Source organism: Phasianus colchicus, chromosome 1, assembly GCF_987193195.1.
Source record: "Phasianus colchicus chromosome 1, bPhaCol1.hap1.1, whole genome shotgun sequence".
In the NCBI taxonomy this organism is placed as follows: Eukaryota; Metazoa; Chordata; class Aves; order Galliformes; family Phasianidae; genus Phasianus; species Phasianus colchicus.
The window spans coordinates 48,218,040-48,232,792 of record NC_143436.1 but is presented as its reverse complement, the minus strand read 5'-3'; the positions used below and the strand labels follow the sequence as shown (position 1 = coordinate 48,232,792).

General features: G+C 38.0%; 1 protein-coding gene across 5 annotated transcripts in view; it reads right to left on the bottom strand.

Moving 5' to 3' along the window:
* ANO4 (anoctamin 4) overlaps positions 1-14,753 on the bottom strand; it is a 172,170-nt gene that overhangs the window by 35,137 nt on the left and 122,280 nt on the right. For all 5 annotated transcript variants that reach the window (XM_031600390.2, XM_090140352.1, XM_090140342.1 and 2 more), the window contains exons 10-14: positions 13,290-13,345; positions 12,655-12,776; positions 5,849-5,983; positions 4,987-5,083; positions 4,303-4,363 (exon numbers count right to left, since the gene is read on the bottom strand). In XM_031600390.2, the coding sequence (XP_031456250.1) occupies positions 4,303-4,363; positions 4,987-5,083; positions 5,849-5,983; positions 12,655-12,776; positions 13,290-13,345 (471 nt within the window). The remainder of the gene's footprint in view (positions 1-4,302; positions 4,364-4,986; positions 5,084-5,848; positions 5,984-12,654; positions 12,777-13,289; positions 13,346-14,753) is intronic.

Here is a 14,753-nt window from a genome sequence, read left to right as displayed (position 1 = left end):
CCTCAAGTAATCACTGATACCTTATTATCATACTTTGCATTCTTTCCTGACTTTGACAGCATAATGTGAAACAGTTGTATTCAATGTTCTCCTATTTTGCAATTGGGATGTTTAAACTAGATGCTAAGAATTCTCCAAAAATTCTGCTTGGAATTTTGAATTTCTTGCTGGCTTTAACTCCCAGCTCTTTTGGCAGCTTTTTTCTTTATTATTTTTGCCCTGCTTCACAGCTCAGCCTCGTAATTCAAACCTCAGCATCCAAGGAAAAAGACAGGAATATTAACATCTGTCCACTGAGTCTTGAGCAAAACATTAGAATAATGAATAGCTGGACTCTCTAGTTGGACTCTGCTGTTGAACTCCAGGCAATATCCAGAGAGTGATATCTTGGCACTAGCTTTCCCCAGTACTCCAACTAGAAAAGCAAAATTTATGTTTCTATCCAGCTTGTCAATAGCATGCTGAAAGCCATCTGATATATCTAGATACTCTCTTCAAATCAGAAAGATATGGATTTGATGGGTAGACTGTTCAATGGACAGGGAACTGGTTGTGAGATCATACACAGATAGTGGTCAGTGTCTGGATGGAGACCAGTGACCTATGGTGTCCCTCAGTGATCAGAATAGGGATTCTAACATCTTCACTGAAGACACTGACAGTGGGATTGAGTACACTTTCAGCAGTTTGTGGATGACACCAAGCTGTGTGGCACAGCTGACATGCCCAAGGGACAGGATGCCATTCAGAGAGATCTAGACAAGTTCAAGTGTTGGGCTCAGGAGAACCTCATGAGGTTCAGTAAATCCAAGTGCAAGGCCTGTACCTGGGTCATGGCAACTGCCCCTAACAGTACAAGCTGGAGGTGGAAAGGATTGAACACAGCTCTGCTGAAAAGGACTTGAAGGTACTAGTGGATGGCAGCTTGACGTGAGCCAGCAGTGTGCCGTCACAGCCCAGAAAGCCACCCGTACCCTGGGCTGCATCAAAAGGAGTGTGATCAGCAGGGAGTGGGAGGTGATCCTGCCCCTCTGCTCTGCGCTGGTAATATGTCATCTGGAGTACTGCATCCAAATGTGGAGTCCTCAGCACAGGAGAGACATGAACCTGTTGGAATGTGTCCAACTGAAAAGATTCTATGATTCTGTGATTCTGGGAATTCTTTCTGACTATCAGTGATACTTACTTGGTATGAACATTTTTCTTACATATTCTGTCTTTGGTAAGAACCCAGTTCAACTGATTAAAATAGAGAATGAGTATTTTCTAGAAACTGGATCTACACTTTTGTCAAGCTAGACATATCTGCAGGCACACATAAAGGGCAAAGTGTAGATGTTTCCTTCTAGCACAGAAACAAAAAAAATGCTATTGATCATGTCTTTCTGAAAGTTTTGAACATTTGGAAAACTTTATCAAGACCAGTGATTTTCAAAAGGAAAAATTATTTTCAAATTTCTGAGATGAAACTCTGAGTATAAATGATAACCTGTCTACCAGGAAAAAGAAAGCATTAGTGTTTAAAGGGACTTATTGTTTCCTATAAACAGCAGAGATTTATAGCTTTGATCATTTTGGATCATTTCTTTCAACGGAAGTTCCAATACACAAAAGCTCAAAAAAACTACCAGCAAAATCCTTCAGTGGAATCTTTTGTCTTTTGCTCCATCCGTTTAAAAATGAGTTACCTTAAGTCTGTTGGGTAACCTTCAAAGGTATCATGTTATTCCCTACAATACGATTTACTTTCACTTCTTATATAGAACATTGCTTAAAAAAGGCAGAAATACAATAAGTGAAGTGATGAGTCAAAATATTTTTTGAAGAAAAGTGTATTTCTCTTCCAGTATTGCCTCGTTCACTTGAATATCCCAGCCTTACTTTGACTGGACCCACTTACCCCACAATGAAGCATTATGAAAGATGGGTACCTGTGTTCCAGAGTACTACAGCCATGATCATCGTTCCTCCACTAATCAAGCAGCCCACATTGATATTTGTGGTGATGATTTATCTCCCTAGCCTGGCCACAGCAGTTTCCTTATCATTTGGAGAAGCATTTTGTTTCTATTTAAAAAGCAAGTAAGAAGCCCACTTTCTCCATCAACTGAAGTTGTCCTCAGAGTAAAAGAAAGAAACCACCATTAATACCACCTCAATCTTTACTTGATCATGAGGCTTCCCATAACCCAAAACAAATGTCTGAGACTTCTCCCTCAGAATACAAGCTTCCTAATGGATCTAAAGACAGTGAACAAGGTTCTTTAAATAATAAGGCAATGTCTAATCCCAGAATAATTAGGTATATAATCCTAGTTGCCTTTTAGCTTTCATTCTCTCTCTCTCTCTCTTTTTTTTTTTTTTTTTTTGCTTTAAAAAAACACTGTCATCATTATTTTTTATGTTACTATCTGCCAAACTGGATCATCTGGAAAGCTAAACTTTTCACATCCATTTTTTTACCCACTTGCCAGTTGTTTCATGCTGACAGAAAAAAACATTTCCACAATGAAGGTGCTATCATTGTCTATTCTCCCCTATGATTTACTGAAATGATGGTAATGCCTATAGCTGTCAGTAGGTCTACTGCAGACTGAAAATCCTTTTAAGAGACAAGGTGAGCCATCTCATAAATGGCATAAATCATGAGCAGAGAGTCACTGAGAAGTGTGGCTTTTCTTGTTCTAATGCTGCTTTAACCCTAATGTATTGAGAATATCTCCACTATCTCACTCTTGTCTCAGTGAAGCATTAATTTGAAACTACAGTTTTGGTAGAGCCATAGCATTGGCTCATTCCCCAGACCATCACCCTATACTCATATCCTTTTCCTGTTCCTGCCTCTATATCTGTCTTGGTGGCAAGCTCACAAGCACAATGTAAGCCAACAGAAGCCAACAGAAGTGGGGAAGCCACTGTCCTATAGCCTCTTCTCCACTAGCCAAAAATAGAGGATAGCTTTCATTGTATTTTTTACTTTCCTCCCTGTGGTGCTGAAGATGTATGGATGCTAAGGAAGAACAAAAACAGTGGTGCAAAAAACTTCAGTCCAAAGACATGCTCACCAACAATTAGAAACAGTGGTATATCTCCCCAGAGGTCCCTTCCAACCCACAAGTATGTGATTCTGTGATTACTGAAGTTAATGACATTTTCATGCTTTAAAATGGAATCTTCTGCTCTTCAAATTTTTCATCATGCCAAATGTAGCTGTTTCAGCATATGCTCATTTCCCTATCTGTGGGGTTTTCCCTTAATATAACTTATGGTACTTTAATACTATCACTATTAAAATGAAATGTCATGAGTAGGCTTCATTAGAATATGACCTAATTTAGTAAGTCAGTTAAGATAAAAACATAGCTTTGGAGGCAGGAATCAAGACAGTCAACTAAGCTAATCTATGTTCTCCTTATGGCTCTGACACTGTCTTCTGGATTGCTTTTCCAGTTCAGTAAAGAGAACCACAGATTAAAATGCAGAATATAAGAATTACTTGGATACTTTTCCCAAGCAGTTTGAGATGTAAGAAGCAGAAAACAACAACTAAGTCAGGATAGCTCAATCATCTGGAGTTATGAGATGGAAGCCATTTTTGAGGAACCTCATTAAGCCACTATTTAAAGGCACTATCTGAAGGCAAAGAACATTGGCATACGCAGGACAGGTTTGAAAGACTTTATGTTTCGCCAGAAATGACTGTTTCATCTTGTCTTCAACTTTGCTTGTAAGACCAGAGTAGAAAAGGTAGTTGAGCCAGAAATGGAGTTGTCCTATGGGCAAAATTCAGCCTCTATAGCAAAAATTGGACCACTCTTGGATCAATTATTCATTCAAATATATCCTACATTTATTTCATCAGGATTTTGCTTTAACTACAACCAGCTCACATGTATCTATTTTTTGCTGCCTTTCTGCATAAAAGAACAATATACTAATTCATATTAGGGCAAACAGTAAACTGGGCTTCCCTAACCTAAGAGAATCCATATGAATTAACAGAGAATAGGCCTCAGTTCCGACTGATAAAAAAACCCCCCACACATAAAACCAGAATACAGCTACCTACATAGACATCGCATATTGCATTTTTTTTTTTACAATAAAATAATATCCCATTAAAAAAAAAAAAATACAGTACTGATTTCAACATTTTCCTTTTGCAGAAACAGAAAAGAATCAAGCCTATATTGTTCTTCTCAGTGTCTGAAAAAAGCGTGCCGGAAATTATAATGACCTATGTTTCATCACAAGCTTTAAGAAAAACATTCTGCAATCATTCATATCAAAACAAAAACTTACCCCACACTGCCATGAAAACAGCAAAAAAGACAGTAGCTCCATTGTCAAAAAGGTGTGTTACCTGATGGGGATATCAACAGTCCAATCAATTCACGATAATACAGATTTAATTTTGCATTTTTGTACTTTTTGCTTTCCATTCCCTTCATAACAGTGTTGCAGTTGTGTCAGCATCTCTCACTTTCTTATTTTCTCTTTTCCCCTAATATAATTAGCACTGTCATGTGTGCAGCTGGACTGACAATCCTGAGGACTGAAACTCTTCCCTTGATATGTGACATGCACCTTTCAAAGTACTCCACATTGACTCACTAGTCTCCAGCCTGGGCTGCAAATGACCCCTACCAACAGTAACTTTGTGCCTAATTTCAGACCCAAAGCATTCATTTTATGGAGCCATGTACAAAGGATGGATCATAAGATAAAACCTGATGCCAAGGACACTGTAGCACATGCATGTAGGGTGTGACCTCTGGTACTGCTGAATCTGTAAGTACAAATGGCATTCAGGTGTTTTAAAGTCCAAAGCAAGTCCTTGTAAAATACAATAGATGTTAACATTGGCTGAATTTGATCTGTCCTTTTGAAGATTTTATCTATCCAAGCTCGCTAAAGACAATTGCAAAAGCTGAAAGGAATTCTGTTACAAGGGAAGCATTTTTATTTGCATAGTTTAAAGGGTACCTTGGCATAAACGCAGCTGTCTGACAGCCTCATGAAAGGACAGTATTTATCACATATAGGACACATTATGATATCTGTAGCTTGGCAGACTTCTTTACTGAAAAATAAAATAGATAAAAGTTAGTAGTTTGATGCACAGCAATCAGCCATAAAATGGATTGACATGTTTTGCTAGTTACTTATTGAAAAACACTGCTTTTTTCTATAACTGAAGCCAAGATGTACTTAACTGTGTGTGTAATTATGGTTTGTTGACTGTTAAAGACTTCAGCATTTGTAGTCCCTATGTGCAATGAACAGTTCCTCAAGGCCAACCTAGCAATAGTTCTTTACCATTTCCAGGTTCTCCTTGAGACAGAAGTGGCCTTCAGTTGGAGAAGGGTAAGAATGAGTGTAGGTAAGTTTGGCTAATTCTTGTGACTTCTCTCAAGGATTGTCTTCAGTGTGCAAGAATACAGGGATGTGGAACTCAGCATAAGAGTGAGGTGGTTCTTCATTTGAGAAATGCTTCCCTGAGGTGGGGCTTTGGAAAAGTCCTGGAAGAGTGAGAAAAATTCCCACTCTTCTATTGGCTTGTTATGACAATAATGAAGGAGCATAAGCCCTATTTTTCCTACTTCAAGCTGAGTGGCCAGCACCATCAGGAACTGTAGCTGGGCAAGAAACGTTATCTCCCATCCCAATTCAGGAACACAATACAAAGGAAGTTCAATACTGAGTATTTTATGAGAACCGAGGAGTATTTTCCTGTGTATTTAGCCAACCATCCAAAATGAAATAATTAGTAAAACTTATAAAGAGCTCTTAGATTAATCATAAAATCCCACAGCTATAATTTCCCTTATAAAAGTGTCCACATTACCTGACTTGGCAGTGGTTCAAAGTAGTGACTCCATACAAAAAGACAAACAATCCAATGAAGGCAGCTGGGAAGAGCATCCCCGTATACCAGCCTAACCAGGCAAAGTACAGCCCGATTTTCTCACCAAAGTATCGTCTGTTTTAAAATACAACACAGAGAAGTTTCCTGCTAATTAGAATAAATCTGCTTAATCATGCCTGTTAACAGAAAATAAATATTTCTATCATATCTGAGGAACAGATTAAAGAGCAGGGCCAGAATTTCCTAAAGAAAAAGTCTTCAATTAAGACAAACAACCCACACTGAAAAACCTGCGCATTTCACAAATGAATCTGAAAATTCACAAACCAGTGTTCATAATAAGATTAGCAGAGAACTCGGAGAAGAAATACTGAGTTCTTTTTAAAAGCTTGTTCTTTATGTCTGGGAAATTGGTGGCTTTCTTTGCTTTAGCTGTGTATTGTACTTCCCAAGTAACTGCACTGAAATAATTTTCACCACTAAAATTGATATAACAGAAAAATGACACAAGCCCAAATTACTTCTAAGAAATCAGTCAGTGAAAGGTTATTCTCCAATCAAGTTTATTTTCACTTCTTTCTTTCTTTTATTGCCTCAGTTCCTGGAAAAATAATCTCATGATTCTGTTGGAGTGGAGAGAAAATTGTGACTGAGGTCTGAAAAAAAAATATCTGAATCAGTCCTAATATAGTAGCTGTATTGTTTAAATACTAACTGCAAAGTGGTGAGGAACTTCTTTTTTGCTATATATTCATTAGCATTTTTCATATTTCCAAATGCACTCACACTTTTGCTTATATATCAATGCATACATCAAGCAAACAAAAAACCTGCTGGACTTATCAGCACAGGAGCAATCTGTGTGCATTATTCTTTATTTGGGTATTGTGCACAGTAGGCTGATGATCAGATTGGAATACTTACCAATCAATATGCAATTATCACAATTACAATGAAAATTTTAAGAGATTCTTTGCAAGAATAGTTTTAAAGAATGAGGCAAGATGATTTTCTTGCACTTCAGAGACTTTGAAGCCAGCTTAAATGTGCATGTCAAGTGAATTTAAAAACAGCTGCTGATGAAAACCCGGATTTATACTAATGATGAAACTTCTGATCTGTCCAGAAACAAAGAGTGTAGTGAACCAACTTTGCTGGCACCTTTATGCTACCATAAAATAGTTTCTTGTCAGACTTTCACAGTCAGGAAGAGATGTATGATGTGCTCCAGGGCTGGAAGCAATGAGGAAGAGAAAGAAACAGTGGGTCAGCAATAAAAAAAACATCAGTTTTCAAACTGGGATGGGAATGATAAGGTTGAAACTCTATGGGTAAGGATCAGGGGGTGAGTCAACAAGGCAGATATCCTAGTGGGGACCTGTTATAGGCTGCCTAGCCAAGATGAAGAGACAGACCTGGTGTTCTATGAGCAGCTAGCAGAAGTTGTGCAATTGACAGCCCTTTCTCTCATGGGGGACTTCAACTTCCCTGGTATATACTGGAAATACAATGCAGGGCAGAAGATGCACTAGGACATGAGTGTGTGGAAGATGATAACTTCTTGATTCAGATAGTAAGAGAGTCTACTGGGGGAGGCTCCACTAGACCTGCTGTTCACAAACATAGATGGGCGATGAGGAGGTCAGGAGTTGTCTTGGGCAGAGCGACCAGAAAATAGTGGAGTTCTCTATTCCTGGTGAAGTCGTGAGCTGAGCTCATGTGTCACTGGTTGATGGGCACAGAACTAATCTACTATTTATTATCATTTGAGTTTATCAGCACTCTGTGAGAAGCCAAATATTGTCATGTTTCTATTCTTCTGTCATTTGACAGACTCAAATTTGCAGGTTAAAGAGGTGGTAAGCTAACAATAGCACACTCAGTTCTGACAAGGGCAGCAGGTCTGGCTGTGAAAAGACACAGTGCATTTTGAACCTTGACTTACTAGTGTTAGTGAACTCTTTGGCCTAATTATTTGGTTGATGCACAGGATGTCAAGCTAAGATTGCTCCACTGAAATAGAAAGCACATTTTGAGCTTACTTCAATTGAATACTTATGGTCCTGTTTTTCTCCATGTACAAAATTCAAAGTAGAGAATTAAACTTTATATTAATTAAGATTTATCTTTTTGAATGATTCCCTGTATCCAAGAATGAATGCTTCCCCATTCCACACGACATTTTGAAAAATGTTTCTGATAAACTTTTTTTCTTTCCTGTTGAGCCTTTCCATCTAACAGGATGGAACACAAAATATGATTCTTTCTCATGATTGAGAGATCAAGCAAGCAGCTAGATCTAAGATGAAGACCCAAACAAGTTTCACTGTGTGCACATGCACAACAGTGAGTGACCCAAATATCTTCAATGGAAGGAAGAGGCAGCTGGGGCCACGTCTGAGCCTGGTTTTAAAAATAAGTGCTGTATGTTGACACTACTTTGGTACCTGTAGGCTTAAATATGGATGAACAGCATTAGTCTTCTACTATCCCCCTTTGGTTCACAGCAGATTTCCAACAGGTTGTACTACTGCAAGTAGAATCAGGATAAAGTTACTATTCATTTCCTATGGCCCTGTAGTTAGCATATTTCTATTAGCATATTTCTACAGCACTCAAGCTGTAGAAACAAATCATGATACCGACACGGTCTTTGAAGACCTGCTTAGGTACCTCATTCAGATCATTTCCACATTTATTCCCACCACTACCTGGGTTCAACTAGACACTCACCATTCCCAGGAGAAATAGATGGCTCAGAGATTCCTTTGCCACTAAGGTCATACCAAAGAAAATGAACAAGCTCTTTGCTCCTTGTCAGTTTACTGTTTACAGAAGAGAAATTTCAGAGAACTGTCCACAGTGAAGTCAGTTCTATTACCTGCGTGCTGGCACTTTACCTAAAACTCAGTTATATATGTAAAGATGTCAGATTTTTTTCCAGAGAGCATTTCTTATACCTGAATTTTAGCTATTATCACTACTCATTGTAGACCTCTTTGCAATTTTCCAGACTTGATGACATTTGCATGTTTGTTAATTTTTGTATCTCATTTCCATAACATTTCTCAGGCAGTCAGTCATAATAGAAAAAAAAGCTGTGCACCTTTTGTAGTTCTCCCACAGAAAATTTCCTCCACATAAAATTCTCAAAAGGAGAGAAACCAAAAATCCTCAATAACCCATCTCTCCTATCCTTATATAAACTATACAACTAGAACTAAAAAAAAAAAGTAAGAAATCTCAGTTTCTCAGTTTTATGTATTAACTCACCAGCACAATCTGCCTTAATGTTTAAGTCTTTCTCCCCTTACTCCATTCCAATACCACTGACTTCAAATTGGCCAAAGTTCCAATCTCTGTATTTAATGGTAATGCACATTTTTGAAGTAACAAAGTCTAATTTCAAACCCATAAAATGTTATGTTTATTGACCTTCATTATATATTATAGCAGTTGGCATTCTTCCTGTGGCGGGTTGGGGGAGGGGGGTTGAACTTGATGATCCTTGAGATCCTTCCCAACCCAAGCCATTCTATTATTCTATGATTCTATAATTCTATGATTTTTTGTTTTCAAGATGCCTAGAAAGAAGTCATGGAGCCAGAATATATTTAAATTTGTACTTAAGCCAAGAACATATCTATCTTCATTAATGCTATTTGCTGGTTAGATTTAAATCCTGTACAGAACTTTTTAAACCACTGAAAGAAGTTGTGAAGGAGCTAGAACTATCTAACAGACTTTCTGGACATGCAATTCTTTCTGTTATGCCAAGAGCAATGTGGTGGGGAAGAAGGCTTAATAGAATATTTCAAGGAAGTTGTCAGCTTGTAACAAAGGCATTATGTTCACTTCCAGGTTCATTTAGGTATCTTAACAATTGCTTATAAATATAGCTTTCTCCCACCCTTTCTTGTAAATGAAATGCACAAGCAGCAGCAGGAATCATTTATGGACAAAGTCAGGCAAAGATCTATAAACAAAAGTGTGAAGGAGATGATCCAAAGCCCCTAGAAGTTACTGTAACAGTTTCCATTGATTTATGTAATCCCCAGGCATATGAGTATAGGAAGTCCTGCCTTTTTCCAATTGCTATTCATTCTAAGGATTTTAAGTTATTCCTGTTAAGTAACTATGGATGCAAAATTCCAACAGGATTGTAATTAAAATCATGGTACCACATTTGGTGTTTTATAATTATGTCTCTGTGTGTCAAGTCTGTACCTTCATACTGCTGTGTTTCAAAGCAGAGTGAAAGCAGAATCATGCAATTCCCCTCAAATGACCTTTTCTCATTTATTTCTGGTGACTAGTATCTCTAATAACAGCTAGATGATGAGATTAAATGAAATCTGGAAGAAATCAGATTAACAACACCAGAGACATAAGGTTTGTTTATAACAGCTAAGGAAAAACAAACAGCATCAGTGTATGGATGGTTTCATTTACCATTGTGGTAACTTGACTTTTAGTTAGAAACACCATATCTGTTAATAAGAGCATCATTTTGTTATCTTCATCTAATTCACTCCTTAGCTTTTCTAAAGCATATATTGAAGGGAAACATCAGCTAGCAGCAGTGAGATCTGGCCAGATGTCTGTGGAAGAATTAACATCCATCCACTCCTTTTGTACAGATGGCAATACTACTGCCTTCAAGCACAGCCCACACAATTGTTGTTCTGGGAAAAAGAACAAAGAAGTTGCTCTTGCTGCAGAGCTGGTAAAATAAAAGCTTTTGTTTAATGTATGCTTGCTGAGATACTTCCAAGGGAAATGAACATTTGCTGGTGGAGTCAGCTCTTCAAACAAAATCTCCTGCTCACTAGAAATGTGAGCTCCTGCAATTAGCAGTAGATAGAAAAGATTTGGCAGGAACCAGGGAAATGTGAGGGATCTAACATTCATGAAGTGAGAAGAAGAAGGCATTCCACCCCTTTCCTATAACCCCTCCTTTTGTGCATTCATAGCCACCAATGGTGTGCTCCAGGAAGCTAATGGCAGGGATGGGTTTGAGCGGCAGCTTTCATCCCTGCTGAGCTTGAAGCTATGGAGACATGCTGTTGTGAACACTCAGGTAGTCTTGTAACTCTCTCTCCCACTCTCTTCCTTGGATAGACACCTGTTCTGAACCACCACATGCCACTCATGACCTCAGCTAAGGAGTCTGCTACTTTGCTTATTTTCTCTTGCAAAATAGGTGTGGAAAAATCTTTGCACTGTCTGATGAAAAGCTAAAGGTTTGTACAGAATGTAAGAGATCACACCCAGACTCAATTAGCAGGCTTCTTCCAAGGTCCTGTGCAATTGTTTATTCTTATACTTTAGAAGTCCTCCAGTTGCCTAAGGATCACAAAGAAAGTTTAACTAAGACCTTGATATTGCTTTGCAGCACTTTCACAAACAAGAAACGTTGATGAAGAACAATGGACCTGACCGCTGTGGGCAAATTATTTAAACAGAAATTACAAGGATAAGTTGTTTATATTGTGACACTGATATTGTATAACTGGAAATTAAAACAATAACATCAACAACAAACCCTCCATTGTAACTGCTGACTCCTCAGCAAATTAGTAATTTCCATATTTTGACAAAATTTCTCTATTTCTGTCCAGGCCAGTATATTAGAGAAGAATTAAGAAGCTCTCTGAATTAAATTATGAAGTACCAATACATTACTTTATTTTCTAAAGTATTTTTTAAAAAAATGACTCAGTAAAATTATTTTATTGTATTTCTCTCTGAATTGTTCTCAACTGAACATCTCCTGTTTTGTGCAATGGATGGGTTTTATATTGCCTTAAACAATAACATCCTCTAACTCCAGGGCATCCTTTGTGAATATTTCTATCTAGAAGTAATTTGGAGAATCAATAAAAAACAAGCGTTTCTATCAGTTACAGGACTTATTAGAGGAGAAGATAACTGCATGCATAACAGTATCTTCAGTGATCCCAGTACACTTTAAGACTGTTCACAGGCTTCTGTAGCTTCACATTTGCCTTTTCAAGCAGAAAAAGCCCACCAATGCCCAGCAACAATTCCGCCACTGTGATCAGCAAATGCTGTATGTGCATAAAAGCTATGTAATCCTCTATTAGTGCGTGCAAGCCTATTTGGAAACCTGACTTAAAAGAGCTGTAAAAATTTGAAGTCACATCTCAGCTTTCTCAGTGTTTCATCTTTGCAGGCTACTTCCAAGATGAAAATAAACTCAGACGGTAGTGATGCGGCAGTGGTAGGGAGGTAACAGAGGAGAAACAACAAGCTTTCACTCATCATTAGTGTTGTCAAACATAGCAGCACATGGTGCGTGTGAGCTTTATCTCTATACTGCCTGAGTATCACTGAACTTCAATTGGAGCTACTTCTGTGGTTGTTTTTTGGAGAAAAATAAGAAGAGCTAATCAATGAGAGGCTTTTTATCAAAGCCACGCTTTGAGGAAGAATAGCTCCCTCAGCGGGCATCCATGCAATCATGTCTCCCTAGACTCTACTCTCTTTTTTCTCTTAAATATTCTGCACCTCCTTCATGAGAAGTTACGGTGTCAGAAACCACTATAAGGACACTCCCTTCACATTCAGAGTCTCCTACAAACCTCTTTATAAATACCTCTTTCAATGTAGTTGCACCCTGAATGAAATGGATTCCCCTGGTCTCAAGATCAGTTTCTAAAAATCACACAAATTTACTGAGTACTATGTGGTTTTGAGAGAAGAAAGATAATCTATTTTCACACCACCTAGACTGAAGCATATTAAAAGCATGAACGTCTTACCTTACTAGATCCAGTGGTTGGTATTTATACCAGACTCCCCAGGAAGCCCAGCACTCGTAGAGCAGGTGTCTGTGGTTTTCTGCCCCATGGGTTTTTATTGAATTCTTACTTCTGTAGCTTCCCTAAAATACAAATCAGGATATTAATGAATAACAACAGCAAAAGAATAGATAAGAAAGCTCTCTCATTCCTGGTGTGCATAATACAATTTTATGCAATCTCCATACTTGTGAGTCACAATCTAAAAATTATTTTAAAAGGAAGATTTCCTTTGTATGCGATAAGACTTGAGGTTATTCTTCTTAAGAAATATGATAACTGGTGTTCAAGTCAAAGGCTAAAAACTGGAGAATCTCAAAGACAAAACCACATGCTATTTTTCCCCTTTGCCAACATAGCTGATTTATCACATTCAAATACTTTTTACTGAACAAATCTAGAACAACTCTCTCTACTTCTTTATGCTTGCAATAAAAAAGGCTTTTTTTTTTTTAAGCACTACTAAATAGAAAGATGTCAGAGGCAGCTGTGGAATCCAAAGGAGAATAATAATGTTAGTAAGATTGAGAACTTTTGCACAGTTAAAGATTCATATCACGGGAAGTGTTTCTTCAAAAAAGAAAAAGAGAGAATACCTCATGAAGAGGAAATGCAGCTTCATAGGAGCCATTACTGAGCAATCGATTCAGACCTAAAAACCAAAAGTATCCAATTATTTAACAGTAGGACCAGAAAAACTGCTAAGTGAAAAGCAAAGAACAGTTTCAGGATACACAGCTAAATGAAGCTTGAAGACTATTGATAGTAAGAATCAAGTAGAAAAATTCAACTTTTATAGGTTTTGATGACCTAGGATATAACACAAGCAAAGAAAATTTGTTCAAATATCAAGCAAAATCTATCATTTATTATGCCTGAGGTTTAAAGACTCATTTGCCAAATCCATCTTTAGTGCAACTTCAGTGAAATCAAGGACCTCACAGGAAGATAAAAGTTTGGTATCATATTCTTTGTTCTAAGAAAGCTGTGCAAATAAAGGGCTGCATTTTCTGGGAGTGGAACACTTCTTCACTTTTTTTAACTGCAAGCCAGTAAAACAACATAAATGCTTAATTCCTATATGCTGTAAAATATGTTCAATTTATGTCTTATGAAAGCCTCTTGGATTAACAGATAGAACAGGATCATGATGGAGTCAAGTAGTAGAAGAACAGGGAAGATACTTGAACCTGAAAAAACAATTGCTCTGTAGTCATAAACCCCATTCAGTTTGGTTTTGTCCCTCTTCAGTGAGAACTAGGACAGAAATAATGAATGATTGCTGAGATGTGGGAACTTTTCACTTGGAAAGTCATTCAGATAGGACTGAACAACTATAACACAATGTAAAACTAAATCCTGGCACTAACAGCCTGGAGGTATTTCAGCCCCATTGATGCAAAGGAAAAGAATCCCAATTCCATCTCTGATTCACAGGAAATGATAACAGTGAGAACACAGCAATGAGAATTACTAATTCAACATAAATAACATGTTCAGTGATAGCATTAGTATCTGTGTGGCAGAATGTCTTTTCTCCTGAAGTGTCTTTGGCAGAAAAGCAAAACGTACAGCTGAGCTGGGCTCTATTCAGCCCACTGATCTGTGCAAGGCTTAGTTCATGTAGGTTCAAACAGATATGTGAGGGAATTTGGGAGGCAGGCAGGGATTTCATTGTGGGTGTGTGCACTACATTCACTACATGAATTCTCCCCTTTCTTTTCTCTTTTTCTCTCACTGTCATTGCTCAAAGCCATGGCTTCCCTCATCCCTCCCTATTGACCTAAAGTAGCTACAGAGCTACAGGATCTCACTTCTCACTTTTGGAGGAACAGATATCCATGGAGATGCCCTACAGGCTGGGATGGACAGCAGCACAAATTCTGCTTTCCTTCTAGTATGTATGTCTTCAAAAGAGTAAAAGGTTTTCTGCAGAAAAGGTTCCTTTGAGTCAGGTTCTTTCCTCGTTGAGGTAATAAATCTCATGGGGGGACATAAATGCCTGGGGAAGCAGCCCAGCATTCTAGTGAAATGGTCAGCTCTTTCTGGGAAAATCCCCT